The 19,508-nt window shown below is 34.3% G+C and overlaps 1 protein-coding gene across 2 annotated transcripts in view; it reads left to right on the forward strand.

Moving 5' to 3' along the window:
- The window catches only part of Gnf1 (germ line transcription factor 1), a 406,700-nt gene that overhangs the window by 295,940 nt on the left and 91,252 nt on the right, over nucleotides 1-19,508 (forward strand). For both annotated transcript variants that reach the window (XM_090411514.1, XM_090411513.1), the window contains one exon: nucleotides 16,333-16,450. In XM_090411514.1, the coding sequence (XP_090267640.1) occupies nucleotides 16,333-16,450 (118 nt within the window). The remainder of the gene's footprint in view (nucleotides 1-16,332; nucleotides 16,451-19,508) is intronic.

The raw sequence follows: 19,508 nt of genomic DNA on the forward strand, positions 1-19,508 counted from the left end.
AGTCAGATCTTACATTTTAGGCACTTCTAACTTTATCGATTCCCCTAGTTTAGTTCCTCCTCTGAATCTTTTTCCTACCATCCTAGCATCAAACACTTATTCTGTTTAGCGACCATACCACTTTAGTTTGACTCTGTTTGCACATTCTTGAATGCTAATAATTTTAGGTTCCTTTCTAATGTCTTCTTTTTTAACATTATTCTGCCATTGATGTACCTGTTCACTCTCCTACTTTTTGTTTCAAAACTTGTATCTGTGGTCTATAGTCTTGGAACGACCGTTTTGTTTTTAAACCTAACTTAGCATATCTATACATTGAAATTGGCTGGAACAATTTTTTGTTTAATGTTAATTCAATGTTTTGGCTCTGTTCTCTCTCTCTCTCTCTCTCATTGCATATTGATGGATTCATTTGCCTTCCCATCATACTGTCTTTGCTAATTCTGTTGCCTGTTTCCATAATTGCCATTCTGTTGTTTGTATGCAGATAACTAAAATATTTTACTTGTTTTGTAGATTCTACTTCAAGAATAATACAGTTGATATTTTCCATGTTCTCCCATTTTCATAGTTTGCCTTTAATTGCTGATTTTCATACAGAATTTGTTATAGCAGTTATTCAAATGAGTTAAAGAATCATTAAGACTTGTATTGGATTTATTTAGGTGTATCATGTGTGACTGAGTAGAATATGTCTAATTTTTGATATCGGGTTTGATGTCACTTTCTTTCATAATTGTGATCCAAAAGAAGATGAATAAAAGTAGAGAGATAGTGTGGTGTACCCTATCTTACACCTGATTTTAAATTAAACCATCATTCTGTATACTTCATTCAATTCTAACAGCTGGCTAATTTAACTGTAGATAATGTTCTGCTCTGTGGAACATTGTGTTCCACTAGCCCCCATATAATTGTAGTGTTGTGAACATCTTATTTTTGGCACATTGTCATATGCCTTTTCTAGATATACAAAATTGTGTAGTGATATTTTTCATTATTTGTCTATTTAGCTCGAATCCATGTTGTTGTTTTCCCCATGCTTCTCTTCCACAAATTTTCTTAGCCTCTTGTCAAGTATATATGAATAAATCTTGAGGGCATCATCAGGAAGAAGAAGAATAAAACATAACATTAAAAACTGATAAGTTATGTGATGTGTTTCATACACATCTCAGTTACAGCTCAGTAAACAGGAGAACACAAAGAGTTCAAAGAGGAAACTACTTAGTTTTTGCAATTCAGTATTGGATTACAAAATCAATAGAAAAAAGAAAAAATATATATTAACAATTAATTGATTGCATCTGAAAACTTTGAAATAGGCATATAACGGTATCATTGAGATTCTGACATTGTCATAAAGCTTCATGTTACAGATGATCAAATCAGTTTTTGAGTGCAGAGCAGTGTTAGATTGATTTGCCAGGTAGGCCTAGAAATAAATATGAGACCATTATTTTCAAAAGAAACAAATCTATTGTATATGCTATTAAAGAATTGTGCAGTTTACTTTATAAAAGTGCACACAAAAAACTTATTTTGCAAAGGTTCTCGCCATTACAAGAGTTGTTGTTGCTAGAAGTAGAAACATAAATGAAACCACAAAAGAGGGTAGAACAGTGATGTGGCAGTATGTGAGAGTGACTGGGAATGCATAAATCTTCATTTATATGGCTACCACTAAGCACCAGCAGGTGTCAGCATAATGAATTGGGTGCATTAACTAGTTCTTGACAGCAAGCTTCGTGTTTTCTAGTGACATGGCAGAAAGAAAAAAATATATACAAATTTGTAATAAAAATAAAGAAAAAACATGCATTGCAGAGAAATGATTGTAACATTGATATTATTGTGTAAAATTATATTTTGGGCCTCTCAGTTTTAACTGATGATTAAAATTTATTATATAAATATAAATTAAGTGCAAAAATTATAAGATTTAAAGATTTTGAGGCCTTAGACTGCAGACTAGTCAGCCTATAAGTAAATATAGCACTAGTGCGGTCTTGATTTGATTCCATTGACCTCTGCAACTAAGTGTCGATGGCATAACAAGCAATTGGGACCAGATATCAGATTTCAAGAATTTGATGCAGTACCTGTATTATGTGATGGCTAATGGCGTGAGGAGTGATAGATATATTTGCCAATGAAGAGGTGCTTTTGATAAACAAAAAACTGAATGTATAGAGTTTAATTTTCATCCAGAAATTGTGATAATTTGGTCTCCAAATGTAACCAAATCACAAAGATGCCATCAACAAAGTGAAGCCAGGTGCAAAGTTGAGGAAGAATGATACGGAAGAGTTGACTTTCCAGATGTTCCTTTATCAGACACCATTGAATGACTTCAAGAAGAATTTCCATCAAATATTTTTAAATGGCTGCAAGAGGGAAACTGACAGAGTTTGAAAGAGCCCTGATAGGATGCCACCATGTTGCAGGCCTGTCTGTTTTGCAAATTGTTGACAAATTGGGCCATCCCAGGACTACAATCAGTGATACCATAATGAGATGTAAGTGCAGGAAGTCAACTGCCCACAATGAATGACCCACCACACTCACCAAACATGACCAGAGGGGTGCTATAAAGGATAATAACATCCAATACATTGAATACAAAAACATTTTGAACTGAGGTGCAATATACAAGCCCCACATTACTGATTACATTACTGTGGTGCATAAAGTGTGTACAGTGGGATGTGGAAGCTAGAAAATCTGTGTTATGGAGTGACTAATCACATTTAACCCTCTACCAAGCAGATGGATGGGTGTGGTGAATGCCCAGTGAAAGTCTCTTACCAAAGTGGTTAATCCCAAACTATGAAATTTGGAGGTGGTGGTGTGATGGTACGGTCCTGTTTTTCCTGGTTTGATCTCAGACCTCTGTTTGTGATGCCATGAACATTGAACTCCAAGAGGTATCTTTACAGTGCAGTGCTTGCTACTTAGTGGTGTTTCTACAGAACAGACCTTTCTCTTTCATCAAGACAATGCACTGTGTCGTAAGGCTGCTGCTACTGCATGGTTTGTGAACGTGAATGTCACCACACCTGACTGGTCTTCATAGGGCCCTGATCTCAACCTTATTGAACATCCATAGGATGAGTAAGAGTGTCAAGCGAGGTTAAGGGACATCTCCCTCACAACAGTTCAAGACCTCATTACACGCCTACAGGAAGAATGGTCCAAAATTCCCAGAAAGTATGCCCTGTAGGATTGGTGCAGTCATCGCAGCAAAAAGAGGTCCTATAACTTATTAAGGTAGGCACCATGGCTGTTTGTTCCTCACACTATGATGTCTGTTGACTTCTTTTCAAGCAGTGTGTATATCAGGAGCAAATATTCCGTTGTGTGCTGTGCTCATCCACAGAATATCAATATCACTGATATTATATTTTTGCATTTATTCCCGTTAAAGACTCCACTAATTGTTTCCAGACTTTGCGTTTCCTAAAAGTAAACACAATATATTATTGATTCATGAAGAGGACATTTTTTGAAGTGTAAACATTACATCACATTCGCGTTAATAGCACTGGTGTGCGTTCAAAATACATACAGCTTTGTGCCCTTTTAAAAGATGTACAGATGGTGCAGTGGGTCAAATTCTTAGCATTCTACTAGTTTTAAACCGCTCAGAAGACGAGGCAAGGTGAGCTCAGAAACAATAGCACCATTCTACTAGTTTTAAACCACTCAGAAGACGAGGCAGGGTGATCTCAGAAACAAAAGCACCTACAAGCTGTGAATGTTTATTGTGTCAACCAATCCAATTGAATGTTTTCATTTGTCATGAGTTGTTGCCTTTCTTTTCTGAGTTTCATCTGTTTTGCATGTGTGAAGTGTGAACTCAAGTGGTAGGCAAGTTTTTATATATAATATAGTCAAGTTTTTAATATAATTAACAATAATTTTATAACTTTTTTTGCCCATATTTACAATGGGAAACAGTATTGTAGTCTAAGGAGGTAAGTCCGTCCTCCTCTTCCAAATTTTACACCTTTGAGTAATTCAAATATACCAACCAATTATAGCAATCTCCTTCATTATTGTTTTCTAATTTACAGTATCTTAAAACAAACACTCTGCACAGATTTGGTTACAATTAATTGATAAATTAATAAAGTTATCCTACAATTAATTACATTGGACCAATTAAGATGAGCCCTGATCTGCTATGCACTCATAAAATTTTCATACATTGATAAAAATGCAATCATATGGTCAAACTGACTTGAATTTTGTAGCACGGGTTGCATAAGCCATGACAACACACCCAACCTAAATGGGCACACAATGCCACAAGTGTATATGTATATATATGTACTCTGCTTGGAGTGACTAATCACACTAAACTCTTTACCAAGCAGATAGATGGATATGGTGGATGCCAAGTGAACGTCTACCAGAGTGGTAACCTCACCTATGAAATTCAGAGGTGACAGTGTGATGATGTGGTCCTGTTTTTCCTGTGTGGTTGGGTCTGAACCTACATTTGTGGTGTCATGGACATTAAACTATGAGAAGTATCTGAACATTCTGGACAATGCAATGCTTCCTATTTAGTGGTGTTTCTACGAACTGACCATTGTCTCTCTCTCTCTCTCCATTATGGATCATGACCCTACTAAAAAGTTTCAAAATCACACCAATAACCATTTGAAAACAACCTATGAATGTACAAAGGAATGAGACTAGCTCTCCATTATCTTCATCCTCTTCTTCCACATCTATATTGGACTCATCAAATCCATAAAGTAGACACACCTCTACGTCCAATAGTAGAAGTGATAGATTCTCTGGCATACCTTCTTGTCAAAGGTCTTGATAAACTACTAAAGGGCCTGACAGGACAATCACCATCTTTTGTTAAAACTCCGAGCATTTTGTTTCCAGCATCAGAATTATTATCCTTGAATGGACACACCATTTTAGCAGGCTTTGATGTAGTTAATTTGTTTGCCAATATTCCTACTGATGATCTACCTACACTGCTGTTGTGACTCCCTTCTATCTCTTAAATGTTTAAACAACGTTTTTCTATTAAATTTATTTGATATAACCCTTTTCGGCGTTCCTTAGATTCATTCGCTACTCACTCTTAATTTATGGTTGATGCGGTTCTTGGGCAGTCAGTGTATTTACTAGTGTTGTTATACTTAACAGACCTTAGCAAGGAATAAATCTAATAAGAAACATACTTCTGATTCTCACCAACTAATTATTCCCTTGTCAGCACAGAGAAAATTTGTTTGTCTCCTGCACCACTCCGTGCCTAGACCATATCTAACATAACATCAAAGAATATTTAGTCAGTAAGCACAACAACACTCTAATTCTTACACTGTAGAGTCCCTGAATAACTTCTAATTCCTTTCTCAAACAGTGGTGGACGTAAATTCTTAGTTCTTATCTCTATTTGAGGATTTCCCACTGAGATTCGTTTGCTTTATGAGCGGTGCAGTAAAGAGAATTCAGGCAAGCACTTGATTGTACATAAAACAAATAACATTTATTACATTAACTAAGCACACTACAAGTTATAAACAATTTACAAAAAGGAATTTTGCTCATTTAAACCTCAGGATTCTATCAACTTGTCTAGAACAATTCAAGGTATTTCATCTTATCCTTTTCAATTGTGAGTTAACATAATTAAAGGCAATACAATACACAAATACAATATTTCAATGCATATGATCGGACAAGAATGTCCTTTATCCTCTATAAAGAACTTAATTTAAAGAGTCATCAATTGTAGATAAGTCCATTACTTTGCATATTACAATCCATTCATCAGTCATTCAACCTTACAAGTACACATCCCCCTTGCAACAACAATGCTCAATATTTAGGTACTCTTAAGGAGTCCTTATTGCTTCAATGCGCTTTCACAAGTTGCAAAATCAAAATCGAACGGACATAACTTAGAACAATTATTCTACAGTGAATAGCACCTTCATAAAGAACAAGTCCTTTCATTCCCCTTTTAAGGTATGTTCACATCGACTGTACATTAGATTAAAGAAAAAAAACACATGTTCCGCTTTGGGAAATTCTTTTACCAGTAGACAATCACTTTATCTAATGAATACTTCTTGTCTCTAGACACTTTCCCTAGGAACAAAGTAATAACCTGACATACCTTCACGAATATCTACCTAATCTATACAAATCATTCCTCAACTAAGACTGATACAAAATGGAAGTAAAACTCTCTTACCAGACACGAAGTCTTATACTTCTTGAGATTAGAAAACATCGATTATGCAGGGTGTTTCCTCGGAAGTAGATCAAGTGACCTTGAACTGCTTTCTGGGTTCCTCGTCTGCTACAGCATTCTGGTCTACACAGCATAATCAGGTTCCGTTGCATAGTGCCTATTTAGATAATGACAGAGATGCATACCTTCGAGGAATTCAAAGGTACCTGACTGCATATCTCAGGACTTCATGGAACGTCCCACGGACACCTCTTTGCTCGGACTTAGTCTTCATTCGAACACAGCTCATGATGGTCAGGTCCTATGAACTTCTAACTAAGTGGCGAGAGCCGAGAGCCCTGGACTACGAACATCTGCTGGTCATCTATCGCAAGACATCGGGGGTGAAAAATCTGAGTGTTTCTCCAGAACAAGTCATTATCTTTTATAACTCCTGCTAATTTCTCTCATTGGACCTACTCATTCTTCAAATCAGCTCTCGTACAGTAGGTCACCAGCACCAAAAAGTACTCTGGCGGTCGGAATAGTAGCTTCGCTCGATGTTCAGTACTACCGATGCGACTGGTGGACACTTCACTCATCACGAACATGACTTGCTATATTCATCGCACATGCCTCGCCTTAGGCAGAATTACCGCTAATCGGATTATGCTCCAAGAATAGTGTCTAGTTCCAATGGCAAATACTTAAGCTACAAAATTCTTATCAAATAACTTACAATTTTCAAATACAAGTTTAAATGAATATTTACAGTTTACATATACATTAGTAAATAATCTTTTAACATCACTTCTGATTAACAACTCTGACTTTAGGGAATGGTTTACTTGGTAAACTCTGAATGAGGTTTAAATTTTATATAAATTTTTGCAGTCAGAGTTTAACACTGCTACAAGATAAATTCTCTAAGAAGATTGTGCCACTCCTCAAACACTGTATTGCATCTTGACACTTCAAATATAAAAACACAATATACAAACAGAACTCTAGTCTAGCCATGGACAATCCTTTTTTGCCAGTTTTAGCAAATCTTTCTATGGAAACATTCGAAAACAAAGTCCCAGACTATCATAAACCAAAATTATGTAAAAGGTATGTTGATATATTCGTAGTCTGGAACAATGGACTACTTTCACTTCTGCTTTTTTCATGAGTACCTGAATCATCAACACCCAACATAAAAAAATTCACCTATGAATTAGAATCTAATGGTTCACTCCCATTTCTTGACCTTCTGCTAATCAAGGAATCAGGTAAATTAAGTCTCTATATTTCAAAAGCATACACATACTGAGAGATATCTAGATACCTTGTCCCATCATTATACTCAAAAATTGGGTATTATTTCTACACTAGGTGCAAGAGCCTGCCATCTCATCACTGACAGGGATGAACTATCCAATGAACTTAAACATTTAAGAAACACTTTCCTTCAAAATGGCTATAATGATCACATCATCTCCAGACTGCTCAACCAACATGAGACCAAAAAAAAATTTGTAATGAAATTTTCTTCTGGGTTAAACTGCAGCTGAATCTATTGTTATGCCAGCCTTTAAGGACAACGCTTTAGGTAAAACGCAGCTCTACAATAGTTTTCCCGTTTCAAAAATGGGGACATGTCAGTTGAAGACCATACCACTATCTGGCCGACCTTCAACAAGCAGAAATGATATAAACATTAAAAAGCTTTGTCAGGTAATCAATGATCTTCATTGAAAGACCATTGAGCAAGCTTCTGAATGATGAATTTGTCATGGAGTTCATGCCAGAAAATTTTAACAGAAGATTTGCAATTGAAACGTGTGTCCACTAACTTTGTGCCTCATTTGCTCACAGAAGATTTTTTTTTAAAAAAAAAAAAATCTGATCTCTCTCTCTCTCTCCATGTGACTTTTTTTTTTTTTTATTCCCACAGATAAAGAAAACTATGAAAGGGCAGTGATTTGCTGATACAGATGAAGCAAAAAAAAAGTCACTGGAAACCATAAACAGTATTCCAGTTGAGCAGTTCCAGAACTGTTTCCAGCAGTGAAAAAAACATGGGACAAGTACATTGACTCATATGGAGAGTACTTTTGAAGGAGACCAGAATGTGTTATTATAAACGTGAATAAAATTTTTCTAAAAAAATAATTCCAGTTATTTTTGGGTATCTCCCTCATATGTGTACACATGTAGTGTGTGTGTATGTATATATGTATATATATATATATGGCAGGCACCCACCAAATAAATAACCCGCCCTTATGGATTCCGTTGCTGCGTATCACCAGGAGATCTGCTCGCATATGTCCCCCATCTCTGGACAAATGCCATGGAGAAGTTTGGTGAATCTCAAGTGGTTGCACTTGATATCTCCGAAGCTTTTGACCGAGTCTGGCACAAAGGCTTACTAAGCAAACTGCTATCATTTGGTCTATCTCAGGACTTCTGTAGTTGGATTGCCAGCTGTCTGTCTGGATGCACACTGTGTGTGTGTGTGTGAGAGAGAGAGAGAGAGAGATGGTGGATGGTTCCTTATCCTCTCACCGTTCTAACTAATTCTGGGGATCCACAAGGTTCCTATCCACTCACCAACCCTCCTTCTGTATATCAGTGACCTACTTCAGTTGACCTCCAACCCAATGCACAGTTTTGCAGATAATGGCGCATTGCACTCCTCCCTTTCATTTGATAAACCATACTTTATACAACTCACCTCAACCTACAGAACATCAACTACCGCTGCTCTCAATTCTGATCTCCAATGGGGCTCAGATAACTTCGCCAGTTTTCATGCCAGTAAAACCCAGTTCTGTCTTATTTCTCACAAAAAAAAAAAAAAAAAAAAAAAAACATTTTCCCCCTGTATTATTTTTGATAACACTCAAATTTCCAGACAATTTGAGATTTCTCTTCTTTGAATTACTCTAGCAGCAAACCTCTCCTGGCATAAACACATCAACCATTTCATCCTCAGCTTCAAAAAAAAATAGGATTTCATTTTTGCTGTTAACATTATACAAATCACAAATCTGCCCAGCTATAGAATACTGCTCTCACATGTATGGGAAGGGGGGGCCCCCTAAAAGCTCCCTCAAAATGCTTGACTCAATACAGAGGAGAGCAATTAGACTTACTAATGACCCTATCTCTTACCAACTCTCTTCCCCCCCCCCCCCCCCACACACACACTTTTGCCCAGGCATTTGGTTTCTGCAGTATGTATATTCTACAAATATTTCCATAGGAAATGTTCATCTGAAATAATATTAATAATTCCCCCACTTGGTATTAAGCTCTTTGGAACACATGCAGCTGCCACTCAGCATCCCTTCACAGTGCACTTTGAAACAAACAGAACAAGTTTCTTTTCCTCTTCCTTTTTCCCTTCAACTGCTATATTGTGGAACAGTCTTCCCCGTGTTGTGTTTCCCAAGGAATGCAATATACATACTTTCAAATCAAATGTAAACATGTTCCTCCTTTCCCAACCCGCTACCCATATACGGTACTAATGTACTATAGGTTAATCAACCAAACTCTTGTGTATGGGCTCAACATAAAAAAAAATAATAATAAATAAAAACTCTGTCAATTCCCTTCTCGCAGCCATTTCACCCAGACATAGTTGCACTGACTTGGGAACATGATATTCCTCTAATTTATACCAGCTACAAACATGTAAGTCATTACATGGTATGATGCATCTTGCCATAGGTATGCATGTTGACTTCTTTCCAAGCAGTGTGTGTGTGTGTGTGTGTGTGTGTGTGTGTGTGTGTGTGTGTGTGTGTGTGTGTGTGTGTGTGAGTATTTAGAAATTATGGAACGTTTTAGATATCTTACATTAGCTACTATGGTGGCACTTTTTGAATTGTCTGTTTATTATGTGATTGCCATTCCATAATTCTGTACTGAAGATGCCTATAAAACTTAGATGAAAATTCTACAATTAAATAAAGTTTGACATCGGTTTTCTTCTGTTTTTATAGTTTGTTATTATTATGCCACCTCATGGTATTCTAATATTAAAACAAATGTTCCATGAAATAGGCCACCAAGGTTAGTGAAAAAGAACCACCCATAGCATCCTCAATTTGTTTGCATAACTTATTCGGCCAGGTAAAATGGGTTGCATAGATGGTGAACTTGAATTAATTTACTGTATCCTCATTGAAATCAACTTTTAAGAATTAAATTATTTTTTAAAGTGCATGTTGGTGAATAGAGAAACTACATGAAAAGAAATCATTATTGATTAGCAAACAAACATAGAACTTCAGATTTATCTTTGTTATCAGTGCTGTTTTTAATATAAGTGCTAGTGCCAGTAAAGTTACGATAGAAAGATATTTAGCAAAATGCTATGGGGAAGAACCAGTGAGCTTATGAGAATAATATTAGCTTCAGAGTAGCCTTGGCTACGGTCTAATTTTAAAATTTTATAAGTTTCTATATCAGCTATGAAATAAGTATGAATTGATAATATTATCATATTTGTGTTAATTCACATTGCCAAAATAAAGCTTTTTAGGCTCTCCTTCAATAATTACAATTATGTACCAACCAAGAGTTCACTTATGAAAAATACAACTCTCTGACATAGGATTGCTGTGATATTGAAGAGGATTTTTGCTCTTAAGGTTTTGCTTGGTCTCTGATGAGAACCAACAATTCTAAACAGATGTTAAGCCAGTGAAACTTAAATACACTAACAAAATACAAGTACATAGGTTTCTGGGTAGAGTTTGCATCTTTTATGTAGTGCAAGTCAAGATGACTCCAGTGATGAGGATGCATTCTCATAAACTACATGATCTATTGTAGAAAATGTGTAAGATTCTATACATTTTGCTATGAAATAAGGATCATTTATAATATTCCCTATTTCTTGTAGATAAACTTATAAGTTGGTAATCCATAACTGTCAGATTTTAGGGAAAGACAACATATACTAAAATATTAATTAACAAACTTTTAATTTGCTAGCCCTAAATTATGAGACTTAATTGTATTTACTCAGAGATAACTGTGCATCATTCTTCATTCTGAATAAATTACATATAAACACAGTTAAAAAATTATTTGATTAAGATAAATTACAAATATTTCAATTCACACATCGTGGATCAATATCAGTGTAATACAAGTTGAAAATTTAAAGAGTTAAATAATTAAAGTATGAGGGTGGTCTGAAAAGTTCTCGGCCTCGACCATAGATGGCAACACTATCAACAAGGGTTTTTTCCCCTAAGTTGGTACATCTGTCATAAGCATCCATGTGAAATTGCAAGTCATTCTATCAAGTAGTTTGTTTTATACAACTGTCTGATGCAAAAGTGTTGTCTGTATTCCTTGAAATGGATAAAATTAGTATCATGCAGTTATAAAATTCTTTGTAAAAGAAGATTTAATGCCAAAAGAAATTAATTCGAAGTTCATAAAAGTTTACAATTAAGAAATGTAAACTTTTACTTAATTGTCGAATTTTTCAACAATTAAGAAATGGGCTGCCAAGTTTAAACGTGGACCAGCCTTGAAGATTGTCCACGTGAAGGACGTCCAAAAAGTGTAACAATACCAGAAATCATTGATCGAGTGCACGATATGGTATTCGATGACCAGCAAGTCAAAGTGAATGAAATTGCTGAGACTATAGGCATTTCAAAAGAACATGTAGGATATATTTTGCATGAAGAATTGCAAATGAAAAAGCTTTTCACAAGATGGGTGCCATACTTGCTCACAGTAGATCAAAAATACACTTGCATGAAAATTCCTGAACAGTGCTTGGAGTGTTTTAACAAGAATAAAACTGGTTTTGTGCATTGATTTATTACTATGGATGAGAATTGGATTCACCATTAAACAGCAGTCAAAACAGTGGACAGAAGCCGGTTGTTCAACGCCAAAGAAGACAAAGTCGGTTCCATCAGTAGGAAAGATCATGGCATCAGTGTTTTGGGATGCTAAAGGCATTTTGTTTATTAATTATCTTGAAAAGGGTAAAACAATAACCGAGGAACATTATTCCGATCTTTTAACCAGACTAGACGAAAAAATTCATGAGAAAAGACCCAGTTTGTAGAAGAAAAAAATCATCTTTCATCAGGACAATGCATCTGCCCACAAAGGTGTTTTGGCAATGGGAAAACTAAGAGATCTGCACTATGAATTGTTGGAACATCCACCCTATTCCCCAGATTTGGCTCCCTCTGACTTCTATCTCTTCCCGAAACTAAAGCTTTTCCTCGCTGGTCAGCATTTTTCTTTGAATCAAAAGGTGATTATAGCTGTAGATCTTACTGAGAACCACTACAGGGATGGGATAATAGCACTAGTGCATCGCTGGAATAAATGTATTAGTCTTAAGGGAGATTGTGTTTAAAAATAAAAATAATTTTGAAATTATAAATTAGTTTTTTCCTTGTTAGGCCGAGAACTTTTCAGACCACCCTCGTATATATATCTATATATATATATATTCCTGAAATTAAATGTGAGTGCAAGAGATAGCATATCTCTTATGAACTTCTTTTAAAATGAATTTTCTGTAATTAATTATATTTATCTGGTTATTTTAATAAACAATGTTTCTTTTGTATTACAATTCTTATTTTTAGAGGAACCTGTGGCATAGTATAATTATTAAAAACAACACGTAAGTCCACAGTAATAACTTTAATTATAAATAAGGTAGATATTTCATATCTACCTTATTTAATATTTTATTCTAATAAAACTAATAGTACATCTTCAGTATTACAAACAGATAGGAATAGAATACAAGTAATGAACATTCGGTGGATCACCTATTAAAATACGATGTTGTCACGAGCTAGGAAATGAAAGAAATTAATAAATAATTAATATTTAAGATAATCAGTTTTTTTAATGATTACATAAAATAAAAGTCTCCCAGATCTTAGAGCGAGAGAGAGAGAGAGAGAGGCAATCATTTCGATTTAAATTCAGTCGGTGTAAAAAATCTTCACAACTTTCTTTAAAGAGGCATTCATATTTGAACCTGCATCTATGAAGGAGAATAGCTTTATCCCAATGGATATTATTGATGTTCTTTAATTCTTTTTTCCACAGAACAGACAGTTTGTCCAAAATAAGAAACATCGCATTCACAAGGAATTTGGTAAACGCCAGCAAAAGACAGAGATGACAGTTTATCTTTTGTAGAACGCAATAAGGAAGAAATTTTGTTGATAGGAATATAAGTGGGAATCAATTGGTACTTTGTTAAAATTCTACCTATAGGTTCTGAGATTCCTGGAATGTAGGAGATTGGAACTCTGCGAACTGTTGAATAAACCTTAGTTATTGGAACATAAGATTCAATTATCTGTTGGATTTGATTAGGATTGTAATATTAGATTCCATTAACTTTTTAATGATGGAAAGTTCTTGTTGTAAGATTTCTGGAGAAGAGCAAACTTTATGTGCTCTATTAATTAGAGATTTAAGAATGCCAAATTTTTGAGATGTGTGGTGAGCAGACTTTTTATGAATATATCTGCCAGTAAATGTGGGTTTTTGAAAGACACTTGTAGATAAGGTACCAGAAGAAGTTCGAGTAAGCAGGATGTCCAAAAATGGTAAAGTACCACAATTTTCCTTTTACATGGTGAATTGGTTACGAGGGTGAAGGCTATTTATCTGTTGTAGAAAGGTGGAAAGCTCATCTTCAGTATGTGACCAAATGGCAAAAACATCATCAACATAACAATATCAAAGAGATGGCTGAAGGTGAATGGATGAAAACACAGTCTCTCTAAATGCATATGTTTCTTTCATTTCCTAGCTCGTGACAACAATGTATTTTAATAGGCAATTCACTGAATATTCATTACTTGTATTCCATTCCTATCTGTTTGTAACACTGAAGATGTACTATTAGTTTTAGTATGAAATATCTGTGCCTTATTTATTAATTAAAAGTTATTACTGTGGACTTATGTGTTCTTTAATAATTATACTATGCCACAGGTACCTCTAAAAATAAAAATACTGTATATTAGAAAGGAATTAGAAATCAGAGCTGTGGATAGTACATAAAACCTTTGACTCCGATTCCGACTCCTCTATTTATGGTATCTCCTATTCAAAGTTCTTTATTTATATATCAATATAGCATATTAATAATAAATATACTATCTAAATAAACATTTTTATCTTCTAATATCTGTGTGCTTTCTTCGTCAATTTATTCATTTCTCAATTGTGCTTAACATATTTGAAGCATTATCTGTTACAATACATAGAACCTTCTCCTTTTTTAATTTCAAAATCTTCTGAAACATCTTTCACTAACTTTTGAAGGGATTTGCTGTTGTGATGTGCCTGGGTATCTGACTCCTAATGTCCAAGCTATGATTTTATAGTTTTCATCAACAAATCTAACATTAGGAGTCAAGGACACCCAGGCACATCACAACAATGAATAATTGACTCTGTGATGTGTGCTGCATCCATTTTAATAAAGACAAAACGTCCCTTCAGACTTTTTCAAAGTTCCTCTTTCTTACATTTGGCCTCTTCAATTATCAGTCTCCTTATACTTTCTCTTTCAAGATAAACTCCAAGTTTTCTAGCCATTTCTCCATTTAAGCCTAAAAGGGCTGGTTTTGAAAAAAAAGGATAGAGGTACACTATTCTTCACTGCCATTTCAATGATGTGGTCTTTAAACTTTTCTGGCATCATTGTTATGGTAACTTTGTCAGATGTAAAGAATCTTGGTAGTTGTATTTGGCCTCCAGTAGATTTCTGATCTTTCTTTAGCCCTAAAGTAGAGGAAATGTTTTTATTGCTGTCTTTCTCATTCACAGCTTCTAAGACTTTAGAATGAAAATGCTGAGTCATTTTAAATTTGATGCTCTTTTAGGTGCATTTTTATCAGAACCAAAAAAAAAAATACTTTTTACTATTATATTAGTGAAAGTGGCAGCTTTCACTGTTATGATATATAAATTATCATAAAATATGTTTTATTTTGAAATTTGCAAAGAACTTGAAATTAAAATATATCCTAAAAATATAACATGAAAAAATAGGTTAATCAAATTGTTTTCTGTGAAATAAGAATTTTAACATATTATTTATATTACAATAGGAGGCCAAGTCGGTGCATTTTTACAGACTCTGACTCCAGTAAACCAAGAATTGCTTCTAACAGAGTCCACAACTCTGTTAGAAATACTAAAATAATACTTGTGGTAGAAGCCTAACTTATTTTTTTTAGGTGCAGAAATAAACCAAAAGAAAATAATATGAATCACATACATACCTACATTGCACACATTTTTTAAACAATGCTACAAATTCAAGTATTGCAAAGACTTGGGGTGGGGGGACCAACTGCCTACTGATTTCCAATAATTAGCTAGGATGATGAGTCATTCTACTCTCTTTGTGAAATAAATGGCATTGCAGAAGATTTATTTTTATGTATTTGTTTTATGTTTTTCATTCACCGCCATGATTAAAAAAGGAAATACTGTTAATTCTTGTTATTACGAGTTTACTGAATAAATCTCCTATCCTTCTCATCCATCCTGGGACGGGTTGAGTCCTCTCCTAATGTGGGGTTACTGGCATATTAATGCAGCTGGTTCACTGCTCCTCTGCTGCTTCCCTAAGTGCGATATTCTTGACTGTATCCGTGTGTGTTCACTGAGCCGGTTTGCCTGTTTGCAGGATGAAAAACCCCAGATAAACTGGTGGAAAAAACCCTGCTGTCCATGACCAAGACCGGCTAACTTGGCTATGGCTGAGGAAGATCCTTAAGCTTCTTATGTTGTCGATGGGAATCAAACCTAGGACACTCCTTCCCCAGGCATATGGTTGCGAAGCGCAAAGCTACTAGACTAACTGCGTGGACACTGGATAAATATGCAGATTAAATATTCATCATTTAAAATGCTTCAACTGTTTAATGTTTTAATATATAGAGGTAGATTCATTTTCATTGATATCAGTTTAATTGTGCAAAAGAGATATTCATCCTTTGTAGAATTTAGTTTAAATTTTTTAACTAAGATTCATTACCATGTTTGTCTTACTGAACATAGTTCTATATATTTTGTTATTTCTAATTTTTGTTTAGTGGTGATATGGCAAAGCACCTTCATCTGTTAAGTGAGACTGCAAACAGCTTATGTGATAGCGATTTAGTGGAAAAACAGATTCGATCACAAAATAATTGGAGCCTTCTTCCTGTTGAAGTATTTTTATCTTCCATTTAAAATTAAATATAAAAATTGTCATAAAAGATTTAAATGCATCTAAAATTGAAAAAAAAAAAAGTTTATACTATGTTTAGAATTATTGATTTTTATTATTTTGTTAGAAATAAAATTCACCAGATACTAAAATCAAACAGGTTTTTTTTTATCAAATATTACAAATTTCATTCTAACAACTTCATTTGTTCAAAGTAAGCTCAATATGGATTTTAAATTAATAAAATTATAACTAAATTCTACATTTCAATCTTAATATCAAGATAATCTTCAATGGTATATACATATTTACACAACTATTATATCTATTAACAGTTAACCTGCTTAGTGTGACTAGCAATTAACATGTGGGGGGGGGAACTAAATAGCAATTTTAAAAAATTAATTACATCATCTCAGTTCAGAAATTAATTCTTTGAAGTCCAGCTACTAATACTTATAAGTTAGTTCTGCTATTTTATATTATTATAATCAGTGTTCCCTCTAAGCTGAGTGCATGCACACATGTGAAAAAAGGAGCCCACACCCCTAGTAACTGTGTTAAATTCTGAATGAAACTATGTTGTGTAATTTATTTTTTTTCATTCACATTTAACATTGCTTATTATATATTAATCATGATTTGTATAAAAATTACTTATTATTCCTTAATTAAGGATTACTATTTAATTATTTATTCTAAACTTAACCTACTATTAATTTATTAGGCAATAATATGTGTAGAATTTATAATAACTGAAATATATATATGATGTAACGAAAAGTATTATTATAAATAATTGTATACGTAATGAAAGAGCTGATTATGTAGCTCAAATATTCTGTTTATTCTTATTTGTGAAATTTTAATGTTATGTAATCAGTTATGTAAGAGTAGAGCGTTGTATTACATTAGCGAAATGTTTACGTTCATGCGTTGTCATGGAGACGCATGAAATAAACAAGCACGAGTCGAAGAGTGCGTGACCTTGGAACCAGAAAGGAGAAAGGGGAGGCAATAAGAAGATTTTTAATTAGAGAGAAGAGAGAAAGAGTTTTGCGGAGCCTGAAGGAAGGTAGGATACAAGCATAGAAGTGAAGGAAAATTATAAATTCTTTAGGGCAGAAATTCATGAGAATAGTGTTTAAAAGTGAGCAAAAAGCGTAGTGAATCGTATACTCAGCTGCAAGTGAAATCAGCTGTTGTTGTAGAGGAAAATTGATGTCGTAATCGGATAAATAAAGAACTGGACATTCAATGGGAAATTCTGATTAGTTCCAGTTAGTCTAGGATTACGTCTTAATTCTATGTTGCCCTGAGAAGAATTATAATGAATTCAACTAGTTGGAGAAAAGTAAACAAGGAAAGATATCAGTACCTTATTGCTGTTGTTTAGAGTAGTGAAGCGCGATTAACAGTAGTTCAGTTAAAGCGTTGGAGAATTTTATTTAATGTGTTCCGCTAGCTTAAATAAGTTAATTCATAAGTGTGCTCACAATAAATTGATGTATTGAAGATTGTATCTGGTAAGAGTAGTCATACATGTTTGTTTATTCTAACATTAACTATAACGTATCTTCGAAGTTCAAGGTCCGAAATAAGATTGCTTGGAATATTGTCTACCTTGATTGGTGCCTGCTGTGAATTTAAACATTAAGTACAACTAATAGATATGTGCAGACTGATCAAATAAGAAGTTTTAGTTTTATTAACTTGAGTTAAGAAAGCTTGTAATTTTGAAGCTGTGAATTGTATGTTAAAGTTTAGAACATTGAACTAGAATGAGTGACTTAGCAAGATGTATTAAGTTATTTGTATTATTTCATTTAAAAGTAGAATTCTTGTATTTGTTATATATCATATATTAAATGTTTTATTTTATTAATCTAAATAATGTGTTTGCCTGAATTCTCTTTTATTGCACCGTTCATAAAAAAATTCGAATCTTGCGGGTGCCCCAAGTAGAATAGTAAATAATTCGGCCTAAATGAGAAGACTGCTAACTTAATTAAGAATTAATCCTACTGTTTTATATAGACTAATCTAAAAATAGGGTGGCGCAGTATAATTATAAATTTCCCTACTTTTGGATCGGTGATCAATTCGCAATTAGTTATTTTATTTATAAGAGTGACTTGAAACTAGATGGTAAATTAGAACACAACATGAAAATAGAACGTCACGACAACTGCATATCCAAAATTTTTGATTTCACAATTTCTAATTTACCATCATTAATTTTTGAACTTATCATCATCATCATCAAATTCCTGCCATGTACCCTCAAGGGGTGTACAGGATATGACAGTACTACATGAAAAAATTACATCATTACTAACTTCCTATCTACAATTCTCCTCCAAATCAGTCTGTTACTTGTCAAGATTCCAACATTATCAGATCTTATATTTCTATTGTCTAAGGCACTTTGTACCGTATCAATCCACCTATATCTTGGTCTTCCTCTGGGTCGTTTTCCTGCCAACCTGGCAGAGAACACTTGTTTTGCTAATCTTTCCTCTCCCATTCTGTTTCAGTGACCATACCACCTGAGATTAGCTCTGCTAACGCATTCCTGGATGCTGACAATGTCAAGTTCTTTCCTAATATCCTCGTTTTTAATATGATATTGCCATTGATGCCATCTGTTCACACCTCTAATCTTTCTCAGGACTCTCGTATCTGCGGTCTCTAGTCTTTGGTGAAGTGTTTTACTTCTGACCCAGCTCTCAGATTCATAAGTTAAAACTGATTTGAACACTGTCTTGTATACAGCTAATTTAGTGTTCCGACTAATTTCTCTCTTATTCCATATGAATTTATTCAGTTGACTTCCTACCATACCAACTTTGTTGATTCTGTTGGTTATTTCCATATTTAATTTACCATCTTCAGTAAAAATCGTGCCTAAGTAGCTGAAATGTTTTACTTGTTCCACAGGTTCTCCATTCACAACACAGTTGACATTTTCAATGATTCTGCCTATTTTCATTGTCTTTGTCTTTTTATTGCAGACCTTCATACCATATCTATTACAACAGCTATTCAATTTAGTCAGAG

The sequence above is a fragment of the Typopeltis vanoorti genome, chromosome 21 (genome assembly GCF_054136105.1).
Source record: "Typopeltis vanoorti isolate ZY-2024b chromosome 21, IOZ_Tvanoo_1.0, whole genome shotgun sequence".
NCBI classification, from domain to species: Eukaryota; Metazoa; Arthropoda; class Arachnida; order Uropygi; family Thelyphonidae; genus Typopeltis; species Typopeltis vanoorti.